This window comes from Pocillopora verrucosa, chromosome 4, assembly GCF_036669915.1.
Source record: "Pocillopora verrucosa isolate sample1 chromosome 4, ASM3666991v2, whole genome shotgun sequence".
In the NCBI taxonomy this organism is placed as follows: Eukaryota; Metazoa; Cnidaria; class Anthozoa; order Scleractinia; family Pocilloporidae; genus Pocillopora; species Pocillopora verrucosa.
Window position 1 is genome coordinate 21,132,381 of NC_089315.1, and position 19,857 is coordinate 21,152,237.

Below are 19,857 nucleotides of genomic sequence, written 5' to 3' on the forward strand. Positions count from 1 at the left end.
TTTACGCCGATCAAAGCATTTTTTTCAAAAGGGCTCACTGATACCTAGCTCGCAAAGCAGCTGCCTCCTCACATACCTAGAATATCGATGGGTGACGTCACTTCCTCTTTACCGGCAACATTCTGTGCCAAACAAGAATATCTCCCCGAGTCTTCCGTGAGAGCCTCCAGAATAGTCAGTGTGCCTTTGTTATCAATAACATACCCATTACCGGATACCAACTCTTTTCCGTCTTTTTTCCAGGTTATGTTTGGAGGAGGTGATCCTTGTGTGGGACAAGTCAGGGAGATTTTAACAAGAGCAATCTCAGTGATTTGACTACCAATTGTTGTAATTACTGGGTAACCGTTTCCAATTGATATCTTTGGGCCTGGCTTTGGAACTAAAATTAATGGCCCCTTCAAATCTGCAAGTGAAGAGGCAATACATTAGTCTGCAATTTGCTCAATCGCTGCGAAACATTAAAGACTGCGGTTAATCACTACCTTAGGTGCACGTTTATGAATACAAAAAAACCCAATCGTTATTCGGTGTTCTGAATAATTGTTGTAAATATAAGCTTCTAGAAATCTCCAGACTGCTTAGTCATGCTGACATGCGTACCATAGAACTTTCAATTTAATCAAGTCACGCACTTATTTCGTAATACTACTAAAATAGTTCTTTTGTAAGCTTCTGGAATGTTCCAGAACACTTTGTGAATGTATATAAGGACTCATTTATGTAGTAGTAGCTGTTGTTACCGTCGGGAGTGACCGAATGTGTAGAAAGCTATGCCGTGAGCATCTTCCAGAGGTGAGCTAAGATATAGACTGTCGTGGGCTTCAGTAAGTTCATCGAGGATAAGTACTGTACAGCCTTTAGGAGTGGCTCCTTATTAAGAATAAGTTTAATAAAGTAGTTGAGTTTGTAGGATTGTATTGTTTTTTTGTCGATAGAATATACCGTAACATCGGGAAAACATAACATTGTTGAATTGCAATAACAAGCTTACTCATCTTTTGTAACATACATGCCAGGTTAAAAGGATATGAAAGACTTTTTATCATACTACTTACCAATAATTTGTACTGTGCTTGATGCGCTTTCCTTACCAGCAACACTTTCTACAGTACACGTGTATCGAGCAGTGTCTTCTTTGTTGCTATCCTTAATAAGCAAAGAGCTATCATCCTGAATGCTGTATCTGTCTTCTTTTACAATTTTCTTGCCATCCTTTGTCCACGTAACAGTAGGTATTGGTACTCCACTGGCGTTACATCGAATGGTAACACTTGTATTAATAACTGCTGTCACGTTGTCACCAATGGTCGTTACAATGGGACTTAGGTCCGTAGACTCGATCGTCTTTGGCTGGTCAGGGATTTCTATTGTAGGCCCGGAAGGCTCTGTATTAATACAACGTATGAAATTAGTTTGCTGAAAAAAGATTACAATAAATATCCAACTCAGTGGTTATATCATCACTTACCAATAATTTCAATTGTTGAAGAAGCACTGTCGGTGCCAGTAAGACCACGGGCGCGACAAATGTACTGGGCGTTATCTTCAGACGTTGCTGCTACAATCACCAAGGTGTTATCCCTTGTGATCATGATGTCATCGCCAGGGATAATTTCCACTCCATTTTTCTCCCAAGTAACAGTTGGTGTTGGTACTCCATTCACTGGACACCTAATGGTGATGGTAGTGTTTGAGGCTGCTGTCACGTTATCACCAACGTTCATAGTCACTGGACTACCATCACCAATCGGAATCTTTTGACCAGTTTCAGATACAGCAACAACCGGCTTTTTAGGCTCTGAAAAACGAAAACGCGTGGTCAATTACCACCGTGCCCTTAGTCTTTAGGCGAATGTTAGAATTCATAAGAATTTAGTACGTTTCGTTGGCCAAACCAGGATCCCAATGGTTTCTGCTCCCAAAAAGGTCAAACCCGACAAAAGTCTGGAGATCTAGATGGTGCATTACCGGTATTACTCTGTAGCAAGTCCTCATTACTAACTGCAACGAAATACCAATTATATTAAGCTCACCCGCAACCATCACGACACTCGAGGCACTGTCTTTACCAGTCGCACTTTCCGCAATGCAACTGTATCGGGCGGTGTCTCCTTTATCTGTTCCTCTGATAATCAGTGAACCATCATCCTGGACCGCGTACTTGCTGTCGATGCGGATTTTCTGACCGTTCTTTAACCACGTGACTGTTGGTTTTGGAGCACCGCTGGCGTGACACTGAATAGTGATATTCGTGTCGGTAAGTGCTGTCATGTTATCGCCGATGTTCATGATGATAGGACTCTTGTTTTGAGCTTCTGAGGTCTTAGGCTTGTCAGGAATCTTTACCACCGGTTTGGACAGTTCTACCGAACGGAGTCGTGTTCAGTTACTTTTGTTCATATAACACTTTTTTCCATAGTAAACTGATTCTAAGAACCCAGATTTTGTTAACTTAAAGGTATTACCATCCAAAGAATTGGTGTTCAAAAGAAGCTTTCGAAAGAGTAAAAGGCTGGTTATTCAAACAGAGTCGTTTTCGTCTCAGCAGTTAAACTCTGCTCTTGAACATCTTTAAGTTGCCGAAACTCTTCAGTCAATGTCAATAAATGTGATCAGTGTCTAAGGGCTGGTAGCTAACTTTGAAAAAAATTCACTTGTTGAAGTCCAATTATTGTCTGACACCGCGGCCTTAGTCAGACTTCATTTGAATAACCGAATCAAAAACTTTATCAGGGTAGAAAACAACAATTTGGTCAAAATAAACCAAAAAACAAAAAAAAAGGACCGTTGAGGACTAAGTGTAACATCTAAAAGACTGACGAACCAACGAACGAAATTTTTAACAAAGGCTCAAGTTTACAACATTTTCAAGGGAGAGACTCAGACGGCAACCACTTCTGGTTCTCCAATTCCCTGATCGGGTAATTTAGATCAATTATTCTTATTACGTTCTCTTGACAACTGAGTCTTTGTGGGATTTGAATGAACAATGCACTCAATAAACAAATTTAAAAAGCGAAGACATTAGAACAAAGAGAATCTTCGATATTTTCTTCTCTAACGTTGTATTCAGACTTTTCAAACACCATATCATCGTGGTTGAAAACACCACACTGAAATGAAACTGACCTACTATGCTGACAGTTGAGGAAACACTGTCCGTTCCAGCAATGCTTCGGACGCTACACTTGTAATTAGCGCTTTCATCAACACCCGCTTCTTTAATCACCAGACTGTTATCACTGCTAATTGACAGCCTCCCCTCCAGAGTAACCTGCACGCCGTCTCTTTCCCATGAAATAACTGGTTTTGGTATACCACTAACTGGACACCTGATGGTGATGGTTGTGTTTGAAGGTGCTGTCACATTATCACCAACGTCTATGGTCACTGGACTACCATCACCAACAGGAATCACTCGTCCAGGTCTTTGAACTTCGATTACTGGTTTGACGGGTTCTGAAAATCATTAAAATAAAAATCTGATAAACCTAACCGACCACACTTCCATGGCAAAACCACTAAAAGTGCTTGGACGTTAAAAGTATAATTATTTCGTAGAATGACCAATGACCAAGTAGCAAAGAAAACTCACCTACGATCTGCACTATGCTTGACGCACTAACTTTACCAACAACATTTTCTGCAGTACACGTGTATTGAGCAGTGTCTGATTTATCAGGCTCGCGGATAAAAAGCGACCCACTATCCTGAATTGCATATCTATCTCCACTGCTTATTTTCCGACCATCTTGTGTCCAAGTGATAATTGGTGGTGGTACGCCGCTGGCGTTACATTGAACGGTAACACTTGTATTAGTAAGTGCTGTCACGTTGTCTCCAACGATCATTGCGAGAGGATTTTGGTCCATAGATTCTATCGTCTTTGGTTCGTCAGAACTTTTTATCATAGGCTTTCTAGGATCTATTGGATGAAATGGGAAAATGATTTTCAAATGGTTATAAATATCAATTACCTACGGAAAATTAACCAAAAATATAGTTAATAATCGATTGAGTATTTCTCTTGCCTAAAGTTCCACAATAGATTCTTCAGCAACTAATAACATTGCCAAGTGGAAACTATCAATTAGTCTATCGAACAAAGACGAGGGGTTATCCGAAATTTGATCTTTGCATGAAAGAGTTGCATAGTTTGGTCACAAACCTAACAGAGCAATAAAGCTTGATGCACCATCCTGGCCAACAAAGTTCTGTGCAACACACGTGAACTCTCCAGGATCTTGGACTCCTCTGATGATAAGGGCTCCGTTGTTGTCAGTGTTGTAGTTTCCACCATTACCCAGTTGTTTTCCGTTCATTTCCCAAGTCATGCTTGGTTTAGGGACTCCTGAAGCTGTGCAGTTGATGTTGACAGGAGTGGTGAGTATGGCTGTGAGGTTGTCTCCGACTTGCATGTCTATAAGTTCGCCACTGCTAATGTACGCCCTATTGGAGATGTCAACTGTCGGTTTGACGGCCTCTGAAGGGAAACAGATCATTCTGAGAGTAAATAAATAATAAAAGGGAAGAAGAAAAAAACAACAAAGCTAGTAAAAGCCTTAAATTCCCAATTTTTGGGTCCTTTCCATAGATGTAATGAGGCTTTAATGAAAAGGTGCAATACCATCTCTCTACGCGCTGGTGTTGCGCATCTCTTCAATTTCCTGTTTGCTGTTTCTTAAACGATAACCACTTATTTTGCTTAGGGTAAGTCTACAGGTAAAAATATACCGAAACAACAGGAAAACTGATAAAAGTAATGATATGAAATAAATCAGTGTAATAGTTAGAAACAAATTGTAAAGTTTCTTTACAAGTCCCAAGAATCTTTCTTAGGGTGCCGAATCAATTTTCAGGGTTGCTGCCTGGTTTTGAGGGTCTTTGGACCTCAACATAGCTACCAGACTAAATTACCAGAAATTATGGCAGAAATGAAGAATTAGACTGATAACTCCCATTCTTACCAATAACCGTTACAGCACTAAATGCAATATCCATTCCCAAAAAGCTTTGAGCGGTACAGACATAATCCCCGGAGTCTTCAAGCTCAAGCTTGTAAATGTTTAGAGTACCAACGCAGTCCATGTCCATGCGATCATTAGAAGTTAACATCTTGCCATCTTTTATCCAGCCGATTTTTGGTTCTGGTACGCCAATAACTGGGCACTTGATTGTCATCGGACTTCCCTGTAAGATAGCCACGTCTGTTCCAATAGTAAAATTAAAATGTGTCCAGTCCTGCAGAGATTCCGCACTGCCATAAGATGACATTATATCAGGTGCCATGGGTTCTGTAAAAGAACGTAGAAAAGTTGTTGAGCTAACAGGCAAATAGCGTGGAAACTTAACTTGATGCGAAAAAGTAAGTGAAGAGAGTGCGTCTCTTCCCACAGTGAGAAGGATAAAAACATTCTCAATTATAGCATAAATCATTTAATTATGAATGATATAGGTACATTTGTTTATCGCGAATGTAATAAAGGACGCTAAGCAGATCTGTAAAGTCTGCAAAGGTAAAGAACGTTTTGCTTTGAGATTTCTGTCCCCGGCTCCACGCCCCTATACAACCACCGCTTCCGCCACCGATTCATGACTTCCACGCTGTGAATTATAATTATAAATTATCTAAATATAAATGTGAATTGCTTTGCGATAAGAGCTTACATGGTAATATGTGCTCCACTTGTAGTGGGGGTGGGGGGGGGGGGCATTTACCATTTTGGTATCAGCGTGTCTTAGAGGTGCAAGTAGTTATAAAGAAATTGTGGAGAGAAAAGTTTAGGCGTGGTCTTCTTCTCTTAAATGAGTATCAAATTTGAAAGGTAAGTCATAATTTTACCTGAAAATCTTTTCCGTGGATGCAACTTTTTTTTTAACATTTTATTGCAAGTTGTTAAAGAATTGTATACAAACATAGAAACTAGCAGAGACCATACCGTGAACTTTCAGTGTACTAGTAGCAGTCTTGACCCCCGCGAAGTTCCTTGCCACGCAGGTGTAGCGATCTGTGTCCATAGGATCGAGTCTGTACATGATCAGCGTCTGACCAATTACAAGATAGTTTTTACCGCTCCTCATTTTCATCCCACCCCTGTACCAAGACACAGCTGGTTTTGGGACTCCAACGGCAGGGCAAGTCAGGGTTAACCTCCTTCCTTTCAATGTTGTCAAATTGTCTCCAATTTTTGCTTTAAATGGTTGGCTCTCATACCAAATGATGTAGGCGTCGGATTTTCTTATTGTAGGAGCCATGGGAGCTACACGAAAAAAAATCGTGTGAAGACAACTGTTTTGTTATCGCGAAATCAATATTCTTTTAGAACTGTCGTAACCAGCATGATAACGATGGTCTACTTCATTCGAAATATTAGATGTGAATCGAAAAAAATATATAGCCGACGTTTACAGTTATGGTGTACCGCAAATCAACAAGCATCACCTGAAATGCACTTGAAGTGCACTCTAAATTTGGTAATACATCTGTCAATAAAGTTGTTAAAACAGTTTCAATAATTACCTCGAACATACACAGAAGAGGCTACAGAAGCTTTGCCGATAATATTCTTTGCTAAACATCTGTAGCGTCCGGTGTCATGTGTCCGAGTGTTCGTTATGGTCATTGCACCATCATCAGATATGGAGATTCTACCCTTGGAATCTAGTTGTTGGCCATTCTTACTCCACGATACAGTCGGCTCGGGAGATCCTTCAGTGTAACATCTCAGAGTCAGAGATGTAGCTGTGAACATCTTCACAGTGACACCAACAGATCCCGTTACAGCTCTTCTCTTGTTTAGCGCATCGATTGTTCCTGTATCAGATGTAATACGTGGAATCGCAGGCTCTGAAATGAATGCGAAGAATACAAAAATAATGAGACCCTCTTACGACTATTCACTCGACAAGCGCGGGCACAGACAGAGGACATACGTATTATGGTCAAAAACTCATCTCACACTTCAAGAACTTTCCGTGTGGTAATGACACATAACTATAGACAGGACCAAACATTCCCTAGATCTGAGTGGGGTCACGCATATCGTACTTATATTGACGAGTGGATACTCGTGGGAAGTTTTGGAAAGTACGAGGGCATCCTTGGAGTTTCTCTTTGCGCAGCCTTCCTGAAATTCTCAACAAATTTACAGTCTGCAAACAAACTGCCTAGAAATCATTGTTATCAAAGAGGCAAACAGGCGAAAGAGTAGACTAAATTCATTCAAACTTTGAATTTGAAACTTATTTTTTTTCTCCCTACCTATGACATTAATAATGGTGCTTAACGCTGCTTTTCCTGCCATATTCTCGGCCTGACATGTGATCCGACCAGCATCGTTCACATCCTGAATGTTCAACACTAAAAAGCTGCCTTCCTCAGCCTCCAATTGCTCTCCATCTCTCAGCCACGTAATATTTGGTTTTGGTATACCGCTTACGACACACGTGATATTGATTTGAGACTGTGTTAGTACTGTAACTTCACTTCCTACTGTAACTTTCACAAGGGTAGCGTTGGTAAGAGGGATTCTGTCGCCTTCAGGTGGACGAATACGAGGCTCTCTTGGTTCTGCAATTTTGTGATTTGTTCAAAAGAACATGTAAGAATTTATATTGTTGTTTTAAACTATATTCTAAAGAATGAAGATGTCGTGTTTCTTTACACGTTTGTTTTCAAAGAGGCCTAATTTCAAGTTGATCGGAATAAAATTTCTATGTTGTGCCTTGATTTTATCTCAATCGACAGGTGGAGTCCTTATTAACCGCACACGAACAACATACGTACACATTCGACTATATGGAAATCTCCTGAACATTTAATTCTAAAGAAACTTTCTTTTCTGCAAGCAACGAAATAAATTCTCAAAAATTACTGAACCATATATATATATATATATATATATATACATATAGGAAGCCTGTATACGATAGTATTGAGGGAGAGAACAAAAACTACAATCATCTATGTGATATATTCTATAGGCTGGGTTAGGGTTAGGTGAAGACACTAACCGATGACTGTGATTTTCGTAGACTCCTGATCGACACCAACTTCACTCATGGCAGTACAGAGATAATCTCCCGAATCTTCTGCAGTGGAATTTTCAACTCTGAGAATACCAGATTGCGTCGTAGGAATCAGCTGCTCTTCTCTGCTCCAGGCTAATGACGGAGTGGGCAACCCGTCAGCAGAGCAAGTGACTGTAATACTCGTGCCAGACAGAACGGTGACGACATTACCAGCGATAGCTTGTACAGGAAGACGATCCGATAGAGAAATGATGCTTTCTTGGGAAGAGCTTATTGATGGCGGCTGAGGATCTGAGTAAGGCGGCAACAAGGTAACAAATTATCCAGTTCATTAAGTTGGGACCTAATCAAAATCGTGATTACTATAAAATTCAAACAGTTCTTAAGGAACCTCTTAACACACAAAAATGGGAAAAGTTGCATGTGTGCACAATCAACGCCCCTACAACATCTAGGAAAAAAATGTCATGAAAAGGAAATTTATGGCACTGGTTAGAAACGAAATACCTACTTCCAAGAAAAAATAAAACTTACCAACGACTTTAAGTATTGTAGATGCGGATGCCGTTCCCGCTACGTTTTCCACAGAGCACACATACTGAGCTGAATCAGATGGGCGTAACGCCATCAATACAAGTGAACCGTTAATGACCTCATATCCAATGTCTGGTAAAGGATCACCTTCTACATCTAAAACAATCCACTTGACATTCGCTTCCGGAAAAGCCGAGTAATCACAAGTCAAGGTCACTTTCGTTCCAGAGAGCACTTCAACTCTTCCCCCAACGGGAAGTATTCTGTGCTTTCTGTTATACCATGAAACAGAAGTGTCGGATGTCGCTATCTTTGGAAGAGAGGGTTCTGAAAAAAGAAACGAAATATTGCCTTGGTAACACTAAATTGGTCCTCTTCATATCATCACTATGTAACATATTTTGAATTTCAGTTTCCAACAAAATTGATAGTGCATTTATTTCAACTTGAAAGGGCTTAGATTCTCGCTAGAGTAATGATATATATTGAACACTGAGACTAAGGCTTGAATGTACTGTACGTAGAGGGTTGGTTTGTTTTTTCCGCCTTTGCCTCCAACCAGTGAGTCCAGCTTTAAGCACCGAATATAACATTTTTTCCATCATAAGACTGACCTCTTGTAACGAGAAGATCTAAGAAATGTTTTCACTCACCAATAACTTCTAACACAGCCGCACGAGAGTCCTCGCCAGCTTTATTCACAGCACTGCACAAGTACGTCCCAGAGTCTGTCGGGTCAACATCACGAATCGTCAACAATTGTCCACTTTGATTCACATCAAATTTGTTAGCTGGTTGCATATCATTACTGCTGCTATTCCAAGAGACAGAAGGTTCAGGAATTCCCGATGCCACGCACTGGATGTTCACAGTTGTCTTCTCCAAAACCTTTACAGTACCACCAACTGCCACTGTTACAGGTTGCCGATCAAAAGACTCGATATCAATGGGATCGCCTCTAATGGAAGGCTTTTTGGGTGCTAATAAATGGTAAAGATAGGTGATCAACCAAATGTGGAAGTTAAAAAATAGGAAAGACATTCGACTGCTTTCATGCTTGTGTTTCTTAAAAGGAAGAGAACGTTACGCAGAAATATATTTCCACCGTGAAGAATGTCTTAATTCAATTTCAGACAATTTCTATCAGTCTAAAATGAAGCCCGGGAGATGAGTATCCAGCTTGAATGACTAAATGTTGTTGTACAGTGAAGTCAATGCGTTATAGGATAGTAAGAAAGACCCATTTACCACAATATGGCCCTTTAAAAAGTTAAAATGACTTCGCATTCGGTTGCCCGACTGAGTCGTTCTCTCAGATCGCGACATAATACAAATACACCAACACCAAAGTTTTGAGTATTACAATTGTCCTTGGGAAGGGAAGAAGGCCTGGTAGAAAAGGCAGGACAAGTTTTGCATTTTTTTTAGGATCTTAGAGAGGAAATAGGTTCATCTGGAATTTTAGTTTAGTTGCGTACCCATAAAATTAACCCGAGTTGCCATCTCATCAGATCCGGCACCGTTGGTGGCTATGCATGAGTAGATGCCAGAGTCAGACCAGGTACCATCCAAAATTCCAAGTGTATTGTTCAAAATCCGTAACCTTTCGCTGCTGGAGATCAAACCACCAGGTGTCTTCCAATGTATTTCAGGGACAGGATTTCCTGTAGTTGGACAGCTTATGTATACTGTAGAACCCTCGACAGCGTCCAGATCATCACCAATAACAAGCCGGTGACTCACAGATTTGAAGTCCCTGAGGTCTTTATTTGAAGACATGATCTTCGGTTCCACTGGAACTAAGGATTAAAAGAGTAGCTCGACTATTGATCGTGACCACCAATCTATACTGTCAATACAGCTAAGGTAATCATTAAGAATATTACTAAGTAACTGCTTGGTAGGGTAACATCAGCTTACTACCCAAAAGGCCCACTCCTGTATCAAGAACACAGCACAGTGATCAGGTCTTCGTTCCAACTTGGACCTGTCGATCCGGAATCCAGCGCGCTCACTACTGTGCTACGAAGTCTCCCGCAAACGATCATAAACCAGTGTTATTTTAAGTGTTCAACAATTGATCCAGCACTATGCATCCGGTTTGATAGTAACTTGGATTTAGTCAATATCTAAAAGAAAATTTTTGACCTCTACAAACGCTTTATAACGCCATTTGGGAAAATTTTAGTTGCCTCTCAACAGTAGAATTCAGTCGGACTGTAAGTCAGTGATAAAAGATAGGCGACAGGGGACAAATTAGCAAAGTTTCAAGTACTCACTGATCAGAGACAAAAACGTAGTCTTTATGTCCTTCCCAAAAGTGTTATTGGCATGGCATGTGTAAGAGCCAATATCCTCCGGTGTGACACCAGCAAGATTCAATACCGTTTTCGCGACCTTTACGAGACGTGGATTTCTCTCTTTGATCGCCGAACCATTGAACAACCACGTGATTGTTGGATTAGGCAAGGCCGCGACTGGACATAAGATATCTATGTCTGTTCCGATGACAGTGGTTAAGTTATCACCAATCGTAATCTGTAGTTGCTTTTCACCGCTTATTGCTATAATATTTTCCCCTGAGCTTGTGATTTTAGGTGCATTGCCATCTTTTCAAAGAATAAAAAAGTAGCATTAGCAATAAAAAAGAATTAAAAGTAAAAGCATTGCCCCAGGAAGGTATCATACAGTAGCTAAAAATCGTAGCCAATCTCATTAAAAGCTTAGTATATGACAGGAATTGCATCATGGATCAATTAAGCTGGTTCATACTTTCTTTTGAGTAAGGTTGGTTTTATTGGTTCTTCTCTACGACTTTCCATTCGTAGAGCGATAACAGTATGTGTATGTATTGCATATTAAAAGCAGCAGTATAAACCAGTAAATACAAAGATAAAATAAACAGGTCAATTGTTCAACCAGCGGATTAATTATTAACTAAATATTTAGTCTTCAAGTAAGCGAACATCAACATTATTAACGGTCCTTCACAGCTGCAATTGAACGATTAAGTAGTGAGTAGGACATAATCTACTGTTTCTTTTCGACTGGAAGGACAGCGTGACATCTCTATCAAAGATTATTCCTGGAAATTAGAGTATGCCAGTATGGTTGGTCCCTCAGCCGGGCCAGGGGACAATAGAAAGGCAAAGTTTATTTACCTAAGACAACAATCTGTATGTCCTCTTTATCAACTCCATCGATGTTGGAGGCAACGCATTGGTATGATCCGGAATCCGAAGCACTAAGTGACTTTAATATGTACAATGAGCCTTCAACATTTAATGGGATGCTGTCCTTACTCCAGATAATTTTGGGGATGGGTACTCCTTTAGTGTTACACCTTAAGAATAACCCGTTACCAGCCACTGTCGTCACAATCGAACCAACGTCCACCGTGAATGAACCACTGTTAAGGATCTGTAAAGGCTGGCTAACTCTTGAGATCAATGGTGTGGAGGTTTCTGAAAGTATTGTCGGCGAATATGAATTCATTGACAATATCGGAATTTACTCAAAATGAATAAAGCTTGGTTTTTGACTAGGTACCATCTATTCAGCTAAATAGAAAATATTCACACATTCAGTTAGTCATTACCCTGAAAAAAATCAAGGATCTTTTAAAATGAGTTTTATGAAAAAATGTTGTCATATTATCCATAGTAAAAGAACACAATGCAAAGGAACATTTACGACACAAAGCAAACAACATTTGTTTACAAAGACATGGTCAAGAATGCGTTAGAAAATCACAGGCGCAAGATATAATTTTGATTAGCTGACGGGTGGTACGGTGATTATTGAACTTTGAGAATGACCTACCAAGTACAGTCACATTGGAGTTGGCGGTAACATCTCCAGCAAGATTGACCGCTTTGCAAAGGTAAATGCCGGTATCAGTATTTGTCACACGTAAGATAGTTAGAACCGAGTCCTTGATAACAACTCGCCCATTCGTGTCCAAGTCTTTATTTTGTCGACTCCAGGTAACGACTGGCTCAGGTATACCACTAACAGGGCATGCAATGGACAAATTTGTTCCGTTCAGAACAGAAAGTGTTTGACCAATGGTGATAAAAGCAGGATCTCGACTGTCCAGAGATTGTACCGGCACACGGGAAACATTAATCTGAGGAGCTCCAGGAACTTCAATATCAGAAAAAAAAAGTACTAATTAGTGTTATCAGTCACATTTCATAATGGGCAGGAAACGCATTTAAAGGGATTTAATTCGATAGTTGGTTGGGGAAGGGTTCATTCAATCACCTTGCGAAGAAATTAAAACAGCCTCTTTTGATTCAACGTATGCAGGCTCTGATCTTGATTGAAGAAAAGACATTAAACAGGAGTCGATATATCTACGGAGGCTTTTTACAGGCATGAATGAAATCAGTTTATCGCTAGTCTAAAGTCACTCACGTTACAAATAGTACACTCATACCGAGAACAGCGATGAAAGACGAAGCGTACACTGATCCTAATGCATTACTGGCTTTGCAAGAGAATCTTCCTCCCTTCCGATGTGATATGCTGAGTGTAACTAGTGTTCCTGTTTCTTCGTCCACATTAAGCATCATTCCAGGTTCTACAGGGTCACCCTCTCTGAACCACTGAATGGAAGGCTTAGGAAATCCACTGACGGGACAAATGATTTCTAGACCTGAGCTCGCCAGGGTAGTAAGGTTAGTTCCAATGGTTATTGCGTAGAAATCGATTCTCAGATGGACCAGACTTCTATTCAAGGAGTCAATTGTAGGAGCCTTTCCAGCTATGAGATTAGTGAAAATAACAACTTGCTATGTGATACAGGTATTCAACCGCTCTAACGAAATTGACTGTAGTGTATGATAATGACACTTTCATTAGCTAGGCCTTTTGGAGGTCGTTTGGAACCCTTAAAACAGAGCTATGCCGTGCCGGCTTGTTCAAATCTGGGTTAAGATGACCCAGGGTTAGCGTGAAATCTGATTTCAGATCTGTAAGCTTTTAAAGAGTTCAGTACAATTTTATTTAGTCTACAATTTGGTGATTGGATGCTCTAAAAAGAATAGAGAAAATTATCAGCGGAAGGTGTATGAACAAAGGAACAAAGAAAACCGGATTAAAATTCAACCCTGGGTTAACGATAATCGGCCTTTGAATAACTGGGACTCGAACTTTTCACGTCACGGTTTATCCTCCAGCGAAAAACTGTGGCCTTCAAATTAGTTAAATCTTAATTTCAAATTTTTCATAATCTTGATAAATTGAAACTCCAATATAAAATTCGAAGACTTTAGATGATATCCAATTGCACGGCAATTTATATGCGAGCTTTTGAGAAGTTCATTCATGTCGATGGTTTTATCTTTTAACAGGATCAAACACTAATATGAAGACGACGGTGTTTTAAGTCATTAGCTTTGTTACAATAAAGAAGTATCAAACTGTTTCAATGTTGCAGCAGTTTAAACTACGTACCAAGTACTTGAAGTTGTGTCGTCGCTTTGACTTCGCCGCCGACATTTTTGGCAACACAAGTGTATCGTCCACTATCCTTCGAAGTAACACTCTCTATTGTGTAAAACACACCCCCTTTTTGAAGTTCAACTTCGTCTCTTTCCCACGTAATTTCTGGGCTTGGAACTCCGGTAACCTGGCAGACGATACTCACTTTGTTTCTGTCTAACGTAGTTACCTTACCTCCAATGGTAACGGACACGTTTGTCATCTTTAGCAACTCTACGTTGGCATCGTTAATTGTTATTTTGGGAACTTGAAGAGCTAAGAACATAAAACGAGGAAGATCTCTTAGGATTAAAACATTTGAACACAATAACATGGACCAAAATTTCTGAGGAAGATGATTTCCTTTCTTTTGCTACCGAAATAACAAGAGAAAAATTACTTAAGAGCTACTTGGGATATGATTAGAAATTTTGAAAAACCTTGAAATAAGGATTAGGCCGATGAAAATGAATAAAGACGAAAATATTTAAACAGAAATACATTTTTTATCGTTTAAATAAGGGCTGATCAAAGTATTAAATACCGAGCACCCGAAATACTATGAGCAAAAGAAACGAGGATAAGCAAAACCGTGGACTCACAACAACTCTTTGTTCAATCACTATAAAAAAGAGAGTACTTTGTCTTCCTTCTTGAACAGTTTCCATAGTTACTCTGTGGAGTGGATAAATACCTACCTATAACCGTTAAGTTCGTACTCTGTGAGTCTACCTGTCCTAGGGGACTTGTAGCTGTGCATGTATAAACACTAGTGTCGTCAACGTCAACAGATAAAAGGCGTAAGACCGATCCATCTGCTCCCAGTACGGCACCATCTTTTGCCCATTCAATGGAAGGAGGTGGAAAGCCCGTAACGTCGCAAGTCAATGACAAATTGTTACCACTAATTGTAAGAACTGTGCTTCCAACAACTGCCTTTACGGATTTAGGCTCAAGGACCTGAAGATCTTTAATTCCTGTTTGAGTAATTTCTGGCGGTGTAGGCACTAAAAACAACAAAGAAGACAACAAAAAATTTTAAAAATTCGATGGTGAAGAAGTAAAGGCACCAACCTCAATTTTCCTGGACATTTAGCACTTCGGCCCAGCTGAGCGAAAATATTGGAAATATCGGCTTATTTTCCTGTAACTGACGCTCACGATTTGAGGTGGGGAAACAAAGCCCTTCACAGCCTTTGAAAATAGACTATAAAGAGCAGCTTGTAACAATGGATCTGAGAGGTATTATTTGAAATAATGTTTGATTCGCTCTAAAATAAGTGAGTCCTCGAGAGACCAGCATCCTTCTTCTGCCTTTGGGTGTGAACGAGTCCCTTGGCAAGAATTTTGGCCTCACCTGCAACTGTCACGATTGAGGATTCTGATGCTATTCCTGCAGAATTTTGTGCTGAGCACGTATAGTTTCCGCTGTCAGAAGTTTCTAGTTTTACGATGAGAAGAGTGCCGTTTTTAACATTCATTCGGCCGTCAGAAGGAAGGGACTGATTTCCTCTGGCCCAGGTAACCTTTGGTATAGGAATGCCTTTTGCGGCACAGTGAATGGATAACACAGTATCGACTAACGTGACCAGATATTGTCCAATGGTAATGTTGACAGGTTTTTCACTGAACCAAGCTACATCTCCTAAAGAATATGTTATCTGAGGGCTCACTGGATCTGAAATAGAAACATACATCGTTATTCAATCACCTTTGAATAGAATTTATAAAAAATTGATAAATATAACAAATTAAGGCATCTTTAAATTATACAAAACCCAAATTTTTATAAAGCAAAACTATGTCATTTAATGGTTGACAAGTGAAGTCAAGTGGCTCGCACAAGCCGTTCTCCTCTGCATGGGATGTACATCTATCGCAGGTTACTCTAAGCATTTCGTAAAGTTTCTGTAGCAGTTAGCTGGAAAGAGAGAGGAACTGCGAGAATATGTCTTGTTCGTGAACTTAACACAGAGACCTGATCAGGGCCCGACAATTAACATCTCGACTTGGATTCCAACGCGCTAAGCATTAGGTCATCCCATTTCGCAGATGTAGACTTTAAACCCAGTAAACTTCGTATCGCTCTTAGAGAGAAACCCCAAGTGTAAAATGTTGGATCAATTAATAATACATTAAGCGACTACTCAATAATGGCACAAAGTAGGCAGCATTCATTACCAATTATATTCACTGTAGAAGATAACTTATGCGTTCCAAAGAAATTTTGGACACGACAAGTGTACGTGGCGATATCAGCCTTGGTCGCTCTTCTGATAACCAAGGAGTTGTTAAAGGGCATAAATGTAAATCTGCCACCTTCTAAAATCAGTACTCCATCTTTCTCCCAGGTAACAGTTGGTGGCGGTACTCCTCTAACCGGACACCTGATGGTGATGGTTGTGTTTGAAGCTACTGTCACGTTATCACCAACTTTTATAATCACTGGAGTGCCATCACCAACAGGAATCTCCTGAGAAGTCTTGTTGATTTCAATCCCAGGCTTTATAGGATCTGCATAATAAGATGGTAATATGCACCGTAAACAAAGCAATTGGGAATCAAAGTAAAAACTTAGATGCGACCCGACAAACTGCTTTGGTTCGCTGACTTACAATGATAAAGGTTACCTCGTGTTCTTATCACTGTCACTCATCGGCCGAATATTTGAGCAAACATTTTGAAGACAGACTCGACGATTGCAAGTACACGGGCCGTAAAAAGACAAATAAGGAATTAACCTCAAGCAAGTTATCATTACAAAAAGAACAAGGTTGATTTAATAATAACGTCCTCTCAACACAACGTAGGCTAAAAAAACCATACTTGTTATTTTACCTACAATCCGCACCGTGCTTGACGCGCTGTCTGTACCAGCAGCATTATCGACAGTACACGTATATCGAGTGGAGTCCTCGTGGGCAGCTCCATTGATCACCAATAAGCCATCATCCTTAACTGTGTAACTACCTTTACTGTTTACAACTTTACCATCTTTGCTCCACGTGACAGTTGGTGCTGGAACGCCACTGGCATGACACTGAATGGTAATGTTCGTATTGGTAAGTGCTGTCACATTATCACCAATGACTATGGTAATAGGTTTTCGGTCTTGAGTTTCTATCGTCTTGGGCGTCGTAGGAGTCCTTATTTTGGGCTTAGAGGGTCCTATGGAAGCAATTTAAGAGAAGGCGCACACACAGGACAGTCACAAAACCACTATTGAACGCTCATGCTACTTATTGGCATTGTAATCAATGAAACAATTTTTTGTCCTTTATTGTTTCTGTTACGTTCATTTAAATGAGAAAGAAGAGAAAAGCATTTTTTAATTTTTTTTCTTTCATTTAAGGCGCCATCTTCACCGAAGATACAGTGTGTTAGAATAGACGCCACATTCAAGTCGCACTTTTTAGGGAAGGGGTTCAACTGCTGGCGATGAAAGAAAACAGCGGTCTACATGACAAAAAGTCGAAAACTTTGCCTATCACTTTAGTTTTTACATCTCTCACGTAAAAGAATTTTGAAAGCTGTCTAAAAATGCCATGACTTATAAACACTAACCCAAAATTCTGACGATGGAGGATAAGCTCTCTTCGCCGAAGCCGTTTTTAACTTTGCAAATGTATCTTCCACTGTTTTCTTCTTTAGACTTTCTGATGATCAATAAGCTCTCATTGACGATAAAAATATTCTCTTCCGATGTCAGTGTAAGTCCTTCTTTCTCCCAGGTAACAGCTGGTGTTGGTACACCACTAACTGGACATCTGATTGTGATGGTAGTATTTGAAGCTGCTGTCACGTTATCACCGATATTCATAGTTACTGGACTGCCATCACCAACAGGGATTTCTTTCCCGGTTCCTGAGACTTCTACGATTGGTTTTCTTGGCTCTAGAGAAAAAAACAACAAAGCACAATTAAAATGAGTCTTCCTTGATTTTAGGGCGTCGTAATCAGATACCGGTGAATAAGCTGGAGAAGAAGATTGTCAGGGAATCTGCCAGCTGTTAGACCTTTTAGAGCTACAAGAGAATATAAGGGGATAAGGAGGGAAAATCAGGGTGTCAGAGCACTTAGCCCACTATCTTTTCCAAAATTATGACCCTCGCCTTAGGTTATATGTTATGAAGGTTTGCATGAGGAAAAACGGCTTCTAATTATTGGTCGATCTGAAAAAAAAAATTAGACGTCGCAACTCATTGCTCCACAGTTTGTTTTCCATTTAAACACAGTCATAAGGTAACCCTGCTATGGTCACACCGTTGTAACAAAAAACCTGGATATTTGAGATGGTGAGAGAAACGTTTGACTAATTCAAACGGTCATGAATGTGGTTGCACACAACATTTCACTCAGTATATAAGATTAGATTGATATAAGCTCTATAGCAGACGCCTCGGAAGACATACTTCCGCTCGAGAGACTGTCTATAGATAAACTAAAAGAAATAAAAATATCCTTAGGCATGGACCTGGAGCTTTCCTCTCTGCCTCTTTATGTTCTCTTGATGCCGCAAATCAACATCAATTCAATTTTTATCACTTTCCATTTAAAATAAATGTGATCTGTCAGTGTCAAATCGCCTGGTTACTAGTAACTTATTCAAATATATTTTTGCTTCATTTCGTTTGCTTTTTCTGAGTTTATAAAAGTACAGAATGACGAAGGATGCAGCCGAGCTACCATAAACGAAAACTGTGTTTTAACCAAGGTTATCTCCTCACCAACAACCTGCACCTTGCTTGATGCACTATCTGTGCCAGCAACACTTTCTGCAGTACACGTGTATCGAGCGGAATCCTCTATCCTAGTCCCAATGATTAAAAGCAACGAGCCATCGACCTGAACTGTATATCTGTCCCCACTGGAAAGTTTCTTCTTGTCCTTTGACCACGTAACTGACGGTTTTGGTGCGCCACTGGCTTGACATTGAATAGTTATATTTGTATTGGCAAGTGCTGTCACATTATCCCCTATGGTTATAGTGACTGGACTCGAGTCTTGAGCTTCTATCGTCTCTGACACATCAGATATATTTATAGTTGGCTTGGACTGTGCTAAAAAGCAGAAATTCGATAATATTCAACCAGATATAAAGTACGATAACACAACACCTTTAGCGCAGTTTAAAGACATTTCCCTAAACACTCTCACTTCATCATTGATGGAACACAACATTTGCCCAGAAGTTACAAATGAGCCAAATCTAACCACCTATTTTAAAGAGAATAAACTTGAAGTGTTTTGATGTCACGGTAGGATATTAAAAGAATCAAAAAATTTGAAAACAACCAGAACTGACGATGGCTACTTACAGATTTCCGAAAAAAACGTTTTATTTCATCCAATCTTAGAACATGACTATTTGCCACAACATACCTATAATCAGCACAGTAGAGGAGGTATTGTCTTTTCCGAACTCACTCTGAACAGTGCACGTATACTTTGAGCTGTCTTGAGATATCGCTCCTTTGATGACCAGAGTGTTGTCATAACCAATCGAAAACCTGCTTCCTTCAGTGATTTGAATACCATTCCTTTGCCAAGTAACAGAGGGCTTCGGCACTCCACTGACTGGACACCTGATTGTGATGGTAGTGTTCGAAGCTGCTGTCACGTTATCACCAACGTTCATCTTCACTAGACTGCCATCACCCATTAGAATGTCTCGTCCGACATCAGGGACATTGATTACTGGTTTGGTTGGTTCTGTATGTATCCAATAATACTAATTGTAACTATCAGATTCGCTCACGAGTACACTACGTTGCGATATTTAATAAACAGCTGACTTTTCGA

The 19,857-nt window shown here is 40.0% G+C and overlaps 1 protein-coding gene across 1 annotated transcript in view; it reads right to left on the bottom strand.

Annotated features, from left to right (window-relative positions):
- Positions 1-19,857, bottom strand: part of LOC131773090 (hemicentin-1) — a 58,643-nt gene that overhangs the window by 9,193 nt on the left and 29,593 nt on the right. Inside the window, exons 42-68 of the mRNA XM_059089056.2 lie at positions 19,438-19,767; positions 18,783-19,115; positions 17,620-17,949; positions 16,894-17,223; positions 16,237-16,569; positions 15,413-15,733; positions 14,754-15,062; positions 14,029-14,331; positions 13,010-13,336; positions 12,391-12,714; positions 11,730-12,032; positions 10,848-11,177; positions 10,047-10,367; positions 9,222-9,548; positions 8,569-8,895; positions 8,017-8,325; positions 7,265-7,573; positions 6,524-6,850; positions 5,943-6,263; positions 4,971-5,297; positions 4,172-4,486; positions 3,599-3,928; positions 3,133-3,462; positions 2,037-2,366; positions 1,472-1,801; positions 1,059-1,388; positions 77-406 (exon numbers count right to left, since the gene is read on the bottom strand). Of these exons, the coding sequence (XP_058945039.2) occupies positions 77-406; positions 1,059-1,388; positions 1,472-1,801; positions 2,037-2,366; positions 3,133-3,462; positions 3,599-3,928; positions 4,172-4,486; positions 4,971-5,297; positions 5,943-6,263; positions 6,524-6,850; positions 7,265-7,573; positions 8,017-8,325; positions 8,569-8,895; positions 9,222-9,548; positions 10,047-10,367; positions 10,848-11,177; positions 11,730-12,032; positions 12,391-12,714; positions 13,010-13,336; positions 14,029-14,331; positions 14,754-15,062; positions 15,413-15,733; positions 16,237-16,569; positions 16,894-17,223; positions 17,620-17,949; positions 18,783-19,115; positions 19,438-19,767 (8,736 nt within the window). The remainder of the gene's footprint in view (positions 1-76; positions 407-1,058; positions 1,389-1,471; positions 1,802-2,036; positions 2,367-3,132; positions 3,463-3,598; positions 3,929-4,171; positions 4,487-4,970; positions 5,298-5,942; positions 6,264-6,523; positions 6,851-7,264; positions 7,574-8,016; positions 8,326-8,568; positions 8,896-9,221; positions 9,549-10,046; positions 10,368-10,847; positions 11,178-11,729; positions 12,033-12,390; positions 12,715-13,009; positions 13,337-14,028; positions 14,332-14,753; positions 15,063-15,412; positions 15,734-16,236; positions 16,570-16,893; positions 17,224-17,619; positions 17,950-18,782; positions 19,116-19,437; positions 19,768-19,857) is intronic.